The sequence below is a fragment of the Lolium rigidum genome, chromosome 1 (genome assembly GCF_022539505.1).
Source record: "Lolium rigidum isolate FL_2022 chromosome 1, APGP_CSIRO_Lrig_0.1, whole genome shotgun sequence".
Classification (NCBI taxonomy): Eukaryota; Viridiplantae; Streptophyta; class Magnoliopsida; order Poales; family Poaceae; genus Lolium; species Lolium rigidum.
In genome coordinates, this window is record NC_061508.1 from 9183531 (window position 1) to 9194962 (window position 11432).

Genomic DNA, 11432 nt, shown 5'->3' on the forward strand with positions numbered 1-11432 from the left:
GCCGTCCCCGTCATGGCGTAATCCCTCCATTCGTGGCTTCGTATTGTGCGTACGTGCCGCCTCGCTCATGGCTCCACCTGCACCCCGTTCATTCGTCTCCATGCATCTCGCGATCAAAACCATATCGATTTTGTCCACGAGCACGCACGGGCCTGTATATTATATATGTATGGCTGTCAGTGCAGAAACATCGACAGGACGCGGCGCCGGCGTAGCAAACGTACTAGTGGACTAGAGGGTAGCTAGCTAGCATCTATCGATCCATCGTCTCCTTTCACCCTTCGCTGTCGCCATGAGGAGCTCCGTGGTGCACGCGCCGGCCGGAACGGGCGCCGCGGCGCTGCTGGGCCACCCGCTGGTGGTGCTGTCGGAGAAGCCAGCGCCGCGGCTGACGCGGCTGCTGGTGAACGTGACGGTGGAGCGGAGCCTGTGGCCGGTGCACGTCGTGCTGGGCGCCGACGCCACCGTGGCCGACCTCGCGCGCGCCGCAGTCGCCGCCTACGTCGTCGAGGGACGCAGGCCGCCGCTCCCCGCCGACGCCGACGCCAACGACGTCGACGCGGCCGCACGGTTCGAGCTGCATCTCTCCAAGTACTCCCTCGACGGTAAGATGTCCTCCTTCGCTTCCTGAAGCTCGTAATCTGTATCTGTATCTGTTTGAGCATGGATCGGTGACGGTGGATTCTTCCTTCTTCTGCAGCTCTCAACCCCGACGAGAAGGTGCTGGATCTGGGGTCTCGCAACTTCTTCCTCTGCGCCAGAAGATTCTGAGTGATTACCCCCGATGCATGCTGTCCTCTCCGCACCGCCTCCGCCTCCACGTAGAGTTCGGCCAAGGCCCAAGGAATTGATGTACTGTACGTGTTCGGCGTCCTCTCACGTTGGTCAGAGGTAGAGGAGATACGTTTCGCGCGCTCCAGCATGGTTTACGCAGGCCTGCAGCACCGTACAGCAAAGAGGCTGCGAAGAGAATAAAAAAAAAGATGAGAGGAGAAACGATGTGACTAATTGTATTTGTCGATCATCTCAAAAAAAAGAAATTGTATTTGTCGATTGGTCCGTCATTAAATTAAATCTCAGTTAGCACTCGTGATTCCAACTCATGATTAGCATGAATCATGAAGCAAAATTAGCGATTTGAAGTATTATTTTTATTACATCCTTACTTGTAGTTAAAAAAAATTTAGTTGCAATCCTCTTGCAACTCAGTTAAAATATCAACTGGTAACTTTTTGTTGAATGTAGATTGGCTGCAGCCCAGTAAGGCAGCCCATGTAGTCTACAATTCCTGAAATCTCAAGGCCCATCACGTTGGCAGCTTGGGACAGCTTTGGGGGACAAAGTTTAGTCCCACATGCTAGTTGGAAGAGAGTTGGAGTGGTATATAAGAGCTGCTGTTTTAGTCATTCCAAGTGAGTGAGAATAGAAGGAGCCCTCGCGCACTCCTCCTCCTCCGCCCGCCCCGCCTCCACGTCACGTCACGTCACGTGACTCGAGTTCGAGACACACTCAAGGAAGCCTAAATTTTTGCTTGGTGCACCAACTGTGTTGGGTACGTGTCGGCCTGCATGTGCATGCTCGCCGCGTGTCCCTGGCTTCCTACGCGTGACAACGCGGTCGGGTCGGCTTCCCAGGCTATACCAGGAGACAGATCAGATCTAGAGATACATACAGTTCTCAGAACTCTCTAGTCCATCTCTCTCGCGAAGTTCCTTTTGCTGCGCTACTCTCTAGTCTTCCCCATCCCGGCGGTTGCGTGCACAGTCGTCCGGGAGAGCAGGCCTCCGAAACTCCGTCCGTTGAGATCCTGCATCGGGAGACGGGCGATAAGGTTTTTGGGGAGCGTCTCGGCGCGACTGCTCGCTACTGTTCGTGCTCTTCTTCGACGGATCGGCTGCTTCATCGACAGATCCGACTACACCATGGGCGACATCAACAATACCCATGGTGGTGGTGGTGCTGCTGCTGGTGCGACCTTCCCGGTCGCGATGTACGTGCTTTTCCTCTCCTACCTTGCACTGCTACTTGTTCCATGTTCAGATCTGATGCATGTGCTTAGTCTGATGTGTGTGGTTAAGTATGCTTGTGCATCTGTAATGTTGCTTTCGGTAATTAATCTCATACGGAAATTGCCTAATAATCCAACAATCCAAAAACCTTATGTGCTTAGGCAATTTTCACCGTCTGGTTTTGCTGCTGCGCTTAAACCGAGCCCGTTTACGGGATCTCATTTCAAGAGATGGCAGAATAAGACCCTCTTGTGGCTCACTGCTATGGGCGTGCACCGAGTTGCGGAAGGTATTCCCAGAGGTCCGCTTACTCCTGAAGAGGATAAAGCGTTCGGGGATGCCACCGTAATCTTTGTGGGTGCCGTCCTAAGTGTGCTTGGAGACAAGTTGGTTGATGCTTATCTCGCACATACGAAATGGGAAGGAACTGTGGGATGCACTCGGACGCTAAGTTTGGTGTTGCCGATGCCGGAGGTGAACTGTATGCTATGGAGCAGTTCAATGACTACAGAATGGTTGAGAACCGATCTGTAGTAGAACAGGATCATGAGATACAGATCATGGCAAAGGAACTTGAGCTCCTCAAGTGTGTGCTACCGGACAAGTTTGTCGCAGGATGCATTGTCGCTAAGCTTCCCCCTTCATGGAGGAACTTTGCCACTTCTCTGAAACATCAGAGGCATGAATTTTCTGTTGAGAATATCATGGGCTCTCTGGATGTTGAGGAGAAGGCGAGGGCAAAAGACAAACACACTCGGAGGAACCGAGGGACGTTCGCCGCCAATATGGTGCGGAAAAATGCCCACAAGTCCAAAGGAAAGAACAAGGAGTCTCCCGGACTACCAACTTCAAGAAGAAGGGGAAAACGGAGAAGAAAGATCCTTGCTCGGGTGTGTGGCGAGACTGGCCATTGGGCTAATCGTTGTCCACAACGCAAAGGAAAGAAATGTCAAGTCTGGACGTAACTCAAATTCTGTAAGCATGGTCATTGGCAACACGGAGGAAGGAACTACGGTGGTATGGTAATATATTACCTACTGTTCTTTCGGTGTTTCAGCCCACTGAATGGTGGGTTGATACTGGTGCTAATGTTCATGTGTGTGCTGACATCTCCATGTTTACCTCTTATCAGGCCCGAGGTTCCTCAGTAATGATGGGGAATGGGTTACATGCTATTGTTCGTGGTGTTGGCACGGAGATCTAAAGTTTACTTCGGGAAAGATCGTGCAACTGAAGAACGTGCTGCATGTCCCTTCTATCAAGAAGAATCTCGTTAGTGGCTCCCGTCTTATGAAAGATGGGTTTAAGTTGGTGTTTGAGTCCAATAAAGTTGTACTGTCTAAGTATGGAACTTTTGTTGGAAAGGGATATGAATGTGAGGGAATGTTGCGCTTCTCTCTAGAAGACTTCTGTGATAATGTTGTGAACCATGTAAGCACTAGTGTTAATGAAACTAATGTTTGGCATTCACGACTTTGTCATGTTAATTTTGGTTGTATGACGCGGCTTGCCGATATGAGTTTAATTCCGAAATTCACCTTTGTCAAAGGCTCTAAGTGCCATGCTTGTGTGCAAGCAAAGCAGCCTCGCAAGCCTCACAAGCCTGCGAAGGAAAGAAACTTGGCACCACTAGAGCTCATACATTCAGATCTATGTGAGATGAATGGTGAGTTGACAAGAGGTGGAAATAAATATTTCATGACTTTGATTGATGATTCCACTAGGTACTGTTATGTGTATCTCCTGAAAACTAAAGATGAGGCTCTTGATTTCTTTAAAATCTATAAGGCTGAAGTTGAGAACCAACTTGAAAGAAAGATTAAAAGGGTTCGGTCCGACCGTGGTGGAGAGTACTTTTCCAATGAGTTCAATTTATTCTGTGCGGAACATGGTATAATCCATGAGAGGACGCCTCCCAATTCCCCACAATCCAATGGGATTGCGGAAAGGAAAAACCGTACTCTAACAGATTTGGTTAACGCCATGTTAGATGTTTCGGGTTTATCCAAGGAATGGTGGGGGAGGCTATATTGACTTCATGTCATGTCCTAAACCGTGTTCCAACCAAAGAATAAAGAGATTACCCCTTATGAGGAGTGGGAAAAGAAAAGACCAACACTCTCCTACCTACGAACTTGGGGTTGTTTGGCTAAAGTGAATTTGCCAATCACTAAAAAGCGAAAGCTTGGACCAAAAACCGTGGATCGTGTCTTTCTTGGCTATGCTTCCCATAGCATTGCTTATAGATTTCTTGTGGTGAAATCTGGAGTGGACGACATGAATGTTGGCACCATCTTTGAATCAAGAGATGCTACATTCTTTGAGGATATATTTCCTATGAGAGATATGCATGGCATGTCTAGTTGGGAATCTGATCCAATACATGAAACTCCTATGGAGTCTGATGAGGAATCCGATGATGAGAGTTCAGATTCTGATGAAGATGACAATGAAGCTCCCACAAGGAGTAAGAGACAAAGGACTGCAAAGTCTTTTGGTAATGACTTCATTGTGTATCTTGTGGATGATACTCCCACTGCCATTCTGAAGCTCTCGCATCTCCAGATGCAGACTACTGGAAGGAAGCGGTTCAAAGCGAGATGGATTCCATCTTAGCTAATGGAACGTGGGAGTTAACTGAGCGTCCTTATGGGTGCAAACCTGTAGGATGTAAATGGGTATTTAAGAAGAAGCTTCGAGCTGATGGTACTATTGAGAAGTACAAAGCTCGACTTGTAGCCAAAGGCTATACCCAAAAGGAAGGCGAAGATTTCTTCGATACCTACTCACCTGTGGCGAGATTGACCACCATTCGTGTACTACTGTCATTGGCTGCCTCACACGGTCTTCTCGTTCATCAAATGGACGTTAAGACGGCTTTCCTAAATGGAGAGTTGTACGAGGAAATTTACATGGAACAGCCCGATGGTTTCGTACTAGAAGGTCAAGAAAGAAAGGTGTGTAAATTAAAGAAATCTTTGTATGGTCTCAAACAAGCACCCAAACAATGGCATGAGAAGTTCGAAAGAACTTTGACATCTGTGGGCTTTGTTGTTAATGAAGCAGACAAATGTGTGTACTATCGCCATGGTGGGGGTGAGGGAGTTGTCCTATGCTTGTATGTGGATGACATACTAATTCTTGGGACAAGTCTCAAAGTGATTGAGGAGGTAAAAACCTTCTTATCTCAATGTTTCGAGATGAAAGATCTTGGAGAAGCTGATGTTATATTGAACATCAAGTTATTGAGAGATGGGAATAATGGGATTACACTTGTGCAATCTCATTATGTTGAGAAGGTGTTGAGCAGATTTGGGTATGCTGATTGCAAATCTTCTCCCACACCTTATGATCCTAGTGTATTGCTTCGAAAGAATGAAAAGGCAACTAAAGATCAATTGAGATACTCTCAAATCATTGGTTCACTCATGTATTTAGCTTGCGCTACGAGGCTCGATATCTCGTTTGCTCGTGTGCAAACTTAGCCGGTTTGTGGCCAACCCGGGAGATGATCATTGGCATGCTCTTGAGAGAGTGATGCGCTATCTAAAGGGAACCATGAGTTATGGAATTCATTATACCGGGTATCCAAGAGGATTGGAAGGGTATAGTGATTCCAATTGGATTTCTGATGCTAAAATGAAAGCCACAAGTGGATATGTTTTCACCCTTGGTGGTGGCGCTGTTTCCTGGAAGTCTTGCAAGCAGACCATCTTAACGAGGTCAACTATGGAAGCAGAACTCACAGCATTAGATACAGCTACTGTCGAAGCGGAATGGCTTCGTGAGCTCTTGATGGACTTGCCTATGGTTGAAAAACCAATACCGGCCATCCTCATGAACTGTGATAATCAAACTGTGATTGTCAAAGTGAAAAGTTCTAAGGATAACATGAAAAGTTCCAAACATATCAAGAGGAGATTGAAGTCTGTCGAAAACCGAAGAACTCCGGAGTGATAGCATTGGATTATGTCCAAAGTGCTAAAAATCGGCAGATCCTTTCACAAAAGGACTATCAAGAAATATGATAGACCTTGCATCAATGGAGATGGGTTTGAGACCCACTTGAGTTGCCGAGGGGGTAACCCAACCTATGTGATCGGTAATTCCGTGAAGTAGGACCCGGGAAAACAAACCGGAGTAACCGAGTTGAGAGAAAATTTAATACTCCCACTCCGCTGCGGATGCAATTCTCTCATAGCTACTGTAAGGCAGGTTGACAATGTCTTAATGTGTTCTAAGCGGCTCTTGATGAGCGAAGACGCTGGCCTACAGGGCGATCTTTTGAAGAACACACCTATATGAGTGACACTACTGGTCATAGTGTGGGAGATTTGGGAAAATCTCTAGTAAGCTCATGAAAGGCCGAGGAGTATGACTTATAAGCTCCACCCGAGGGGAAGGCTATGGTAGCCTAGTACCGTGCCGGCATTGAGCGAAACTTACTGCACAAAGACTGACAATTCAAGGCATAGTCCATTGTTCGGTTGTAGTCAAGCGTAGCACCTTGCCTAAGTGGAAGTTCAACTTAACAGTCTCCACCGAAGTGCAGGTATATTAAACAGTAAATGGAACTAATGAGTCATCTGATGTGCATATGAGATCTGGTGGGGGATTGTTGAATGTAGATGGGCTGCAGCCCAGTAAGGCAGCCCATGTAGTCTACAATTCCTGAAATCTCAAGGCCCATCACGTTGGCAGCTTAGGACAGCTTTGGGGGACAAAGTTTAGTCCCACATTGCTAGTTGGAAGAGAGTTGGAGTGGTATATAAGGGCTGCTGTTCTAGTCATTCCAAGTGAGTGAGAATAGAAGGAGCCCTCGCGCACTCCTCCTCCTCCGCCCGCCCCGCCTCGCCTCGTCTCGTCACGCACGCACGTCGCGTTTCGTGACTCGAGTTCGAGTTCGAGACACACTCAAGGAAGCATAAATTTTTGCTTGGTGCACTGATACGTCTCCAACGTATCGATAATTTCTTATGTTCCATGCTACTTTATTGATGATACCTACATGTTTTATGCACATTATATGTCATATTTATGCATTTTCTGGAACTAACCTATTAACAAGATGCCGAAGAGCCAGCTTGCTGTTTTCTGCTGTTTTTGGTTTCAGAAATCCTAGTAAGGAAATATTCTCAGAATTGGACGAAATCTTCGCCCGGGGTCCTATTTTTGCACGGAGCTTCCGTAAGACCGAAGAGGGAAGGAAGTGGGGCCGCGAGGCGCCGACACCATAGGGCGGCGCGGCCCAGGCCCTGGCCGCGCCGACCTAGGGTGTGGGGCCCTCGTGTGGCCCCCGCGTTGCCCTTCCGCCTACTTAAAGCCTCCGTCGCGAAAACCCCAGTACCGAGAGCCACGATACGGAAAACCTTCCGGAGACGCCGCCGCCGCGAATCCCATCTCGGGGGATTCAGGGAGATCGCCTCCGGCACCCTGCCGGAGAGGGGATTCATCTCCCGGAGGACTCTTCATCGCCATGATCGCCTCCGGAGTGATGAGTGAGTAGTTCACCCTCGGACCATGGGTCCATAGCAGTAGCTAGATGGTCGTCTTCTCCTTGTTGTGCTTCATTGTTGGATCTTGTGAGCTGCCTAACATGATCAAGATCATCTATCCGTAATACTATATGTTGTGTTTGTCGGGATCCGATGGATAGAGAATACTATGTTATGGTGATTATCAATCTATTGTTTATGTGTTGTTTATGATCTTGCATGCTCTCCGTTATTAGTAGAGGCTCTGGCCAAGTTTTTGCTCTTAACTCCAACAGGGAGTATTTATGCTCGATAGTGGGTTCATGCCTTCATTGACACCTGGGATCGTGATAGTAGGTTCTAAGGTTGTGATGTGCTGTTGCCACTAGGGATAAAACATTGATTCTATGTCTAAGGATGTAGTTGTCGATTACATTACGCACCATACTTAATGCAATTGTCTGTTGCTTAGCAACTTAATACTGAATGGGGTTCGGATGATAACCTGAAGGTGGACTTTTTAGGCATAGATGCAGTTGGATGGCGGTCTATGTACTTTGTCGTAATGCCCGGATTAAATCTCACTATATTTATCATATCATGTATATGCATTGTTATGCCCTTCTCTATTTGTCAATTGCCCGACCGTAATTTGTTCACCCAACATGCTTTTATCTTATGGGAGAGACACCTCTAGTGAACTGTGGACCCCGGTCCTATTCTTTACATAGCATACAATCTACTGCAATTGTGTTTTACTGTTTTCTTTGCAAACATCTTCCACTCGATACGTTTAATCCTTTGTTACAGCAAGCCGGTGAGATTGACAACCTCACTGTTTCGTTGGGGCAAAGTACTTTGGTTTTGTTGTGCAGATTCCACGTTGGCGCCGGAATCCCTGTTGTTGCGCCGCATCACATTTCGCCACCATCAACCTTCAATGTGCTTCTTGGCTCCTACTGGTTCGATTAAACCTTGCTTTCATACTGAGGGAAACTTGCTTCTATACGCATCATACCTTCCACTTGGGGTTCCCAACGGACGTGTGCATCTACGCGTATCAAGCTAAATTTACGGCGCCGTTGCCGGGGAGATCAAGACACGCTGCAAGGGGAGTCTCCACTTCTCAATCTCTTTACTTTGTTTTTGTCTTGCTTTATTTTATTTACTACTTTGTTTGCTGCACCTAAATCAAAATACAAAAAAATTAGTTGCTAGTTTTACTTTATTTACTGTCTTGCTCACTATATCAAAAACACAAAAAAATTAGTTACTTGTCTTTACTTTATTTGCCTAGTTTACTTTTTGCTTATTTCATCATGCTTAATCCTAAGTTTACTTTGGAAGAGATACCGGTAGGACGAGGGTGTATCATTGGAAGAGATAATATAGAAGAATTTTTCACCCATGTTAGTATGGATGAAGATTTTGAAGATATACCATTATTAAAAACTGCTCCTACTTATGAAAGTGCTTCTCACTGTTTGATACATATGTTAGAAACTAGATTTGTTAATCTCAATCCCATAATACAAGATATGTTTCTTACACTTTCGGATATGGAGATGGGGGAAAAGAGAAATTTTGTTTTAAAAGTCCTTGTTAGAGAATTTGAGGATATAGTTAAAGAAGCTAGAAAAGTTTTTATTAAGAATAAGAGGCTTGGTTTCTTTCCTAATTTTAAACAAATACTTGAAAAGATGGATATGGATAGAATTAAGTATACTAATAATGTTAATGATGGTAGGGAGATTAAAGCGCCAATACCTAGTAAATTACTAGGAATGCATGAAGCTTTGGAAAACAACTATGGTTGGCTTGTTCCTGAAAATTTGTTTGATGAAAATAGCAAGCCTAAGAATAATGAAAAAGGAGCCTCTGAAACTTACATAGACGAGATAACATGCATTGTTGAGAAAACTCCCAACACCCCTGGTAATGATGTTGATGCTTCTACTCTCGATGTTACTTGATTTGCACTTTCTGCGCCTAGCTGAAAGGCGTTAAAGAAAAGCGCTTATGGGAGACAACCCATGTTTTTACTACAGCAATTTTTTATTTTGTTGAGTCTTGGAAGTTGTTTACTACTGTAGCAACCTCTCCTTATCATGTTTTTGTGCCAAGTAAAGTTTCTATGTCGAAGTTGATGTTATATTTGGGATCGCTGCGCAGAAACAGCATTGCTGTCTGTCACGAATCTGGGCACAGTCCTCTGTAGAAAATTCGAAAAAATCTGCCAATTTACGAGCGTGATCCTCAGATATGTACACAACTTTCATTAGCTTTGAGTTTTTCCATTTGAGCAAGTTTGGTGCCAGCTTTAAATTCGTCTTTACGGACTGTTCTGTTTTTGACAGATTCTGCCTTTTATTTCGCATTGCCTCTTTTGCTATGTTGGATTCATTTCTTTGATCCATTAATGTCCAGTAGCTTTATGCAATGTCCAGAAGTGTAAAGAATGATTGTGCCACCTCTGAACATGTGAATTATTAATTGTGCACTAACCCTCAAATGAGTTTGCTTGAAGTTTGGTGTGAAGGAAGTTTTCAAGGGTCAAGAGAGGAGAATGATATACTATGATCAAGAGGAGTGAAAGCTCTAAGCTTGGGGATGCCCCGTGGTTCACCCATGCATATTTTAAGAAGACTCAAGCGTCTAAGCTTGGGGATGCCCAAGGCATCCCCTTCTTCATCGACAACATCATCAGGTTCCTCCCCTGAAACTATATTTTTATTCAGTCACATCTTGTGTTCTTTGCTTGGAGCGTCGGTTTGTTTTTGTTTTTGTTTGAATAAAATGGATCCTAGCATTCACTTTGTGGGAGAGAGACACGCTCCGCTGTTGCATATGGACAAATATGTCCTTAGGCTTTACTCATAATGTTCATGGCGAAGTTTCTTCTTCGTTAAATTGTTATATGGTTGGAATTGGAAAATGCTACATGTAGTAATTCTAAAATGTCTTGGATAATGTGATACTTGGAAATTGGTGTGCTCATGTTTAAGCTCTTGCATCATATGCTTTGCACCCATTAATGAAGAAATACATAGAGCTTGCTAAAATCTGATTTGCATATTTGGTCTCTCTAAGGTCTAGATAATATCTAGTATTGAGTTTTGAACAACAAGGAAGACGGTGTAGAGTCTTATAATGTTTACAATATGTCTTTTATGTGAGTTTTGCTGCACCGGTTCATCCTTGAGTTTGCTTCAAATAACCTTGCTAGCCTAAACCTTGTATCGAGAGGGAATACTTCTCATGCATCCAAAATCCTTGAGCCAACCACTATGCCATTTGTGTCCACCATACCTACCTACTACATGGTATTTCTCCGCCATTCCAAAGTAAATTGCTTGAGTGCTACCTTTAAAATTCCATCATCCACCTTTGCAATATATAGCTCATGGGACAAAATAGCCTTAAAAACTATCGTAGTATTGAATATGTACTTATGCACTTTATCTTTTATTCAGTTGCTTGTTGTGCGATAACCATGCTTCGGGGAACGCCATCAACTATTGTTGAATATCATGTGAGTTGCTATGCATGTCCGTCTTGTCTGAAGGATCTATCATTTTAGTGGTTGGAGCATGCAAAATTGTTAGAGAAGAACATTGGGCCGCTAATAAAGCCATGAATCATGGTTGAAGTTTCAGTTTTGGACATATATCCTCAATCTCATATGAGAATAATAATCATTGCTACATGCTTATGCATTTAAGAGGAGTCCATTATCTGTTGTCCATGTTGTCCCGGTATGGATGTCTAAGTTGAGAATAATCAAAAGCGAGAAATCCAAAATGCGAGCATTCTCCTTAGACCTTTGTACAGGCGGCATGGAGGTACCCCTTTGTGACACTTGGTTGAAACATGGCATGCAAAGATCCGGTAGTCCAAGTTAAGTAGGACGAGGTGCGGACACTATTAGTATACTATGCATGAGGCTTGC

At 44.9% G+C, this 11432-nt stretch overlaps 1 protein-coding gene across 1 annotated transcript; it reads left to right on the top strand.

The window, feature by feature from the left end:
- The first annotated feature begins 292 nt into the window (after positions 1-292).
- On the top strand, positions 293-1093 carry LOC124667114 (uncharacterized protein At4g22758-like). Its single transcript, XM_047204445.1, has 2 exons — positions 293-605; positions 701-1093. Exons 1-2 carry the CDS (start codon positions 293-295, stop codon positions 769-771), a joined length of 384 nt encoding a protein of 127 aa, XP_047060401.1. The 3' UTR covers positions 772-1093.
- The last annotated feature ends 10339 nt before the right edge of the window (positions 1094-11432 follow it).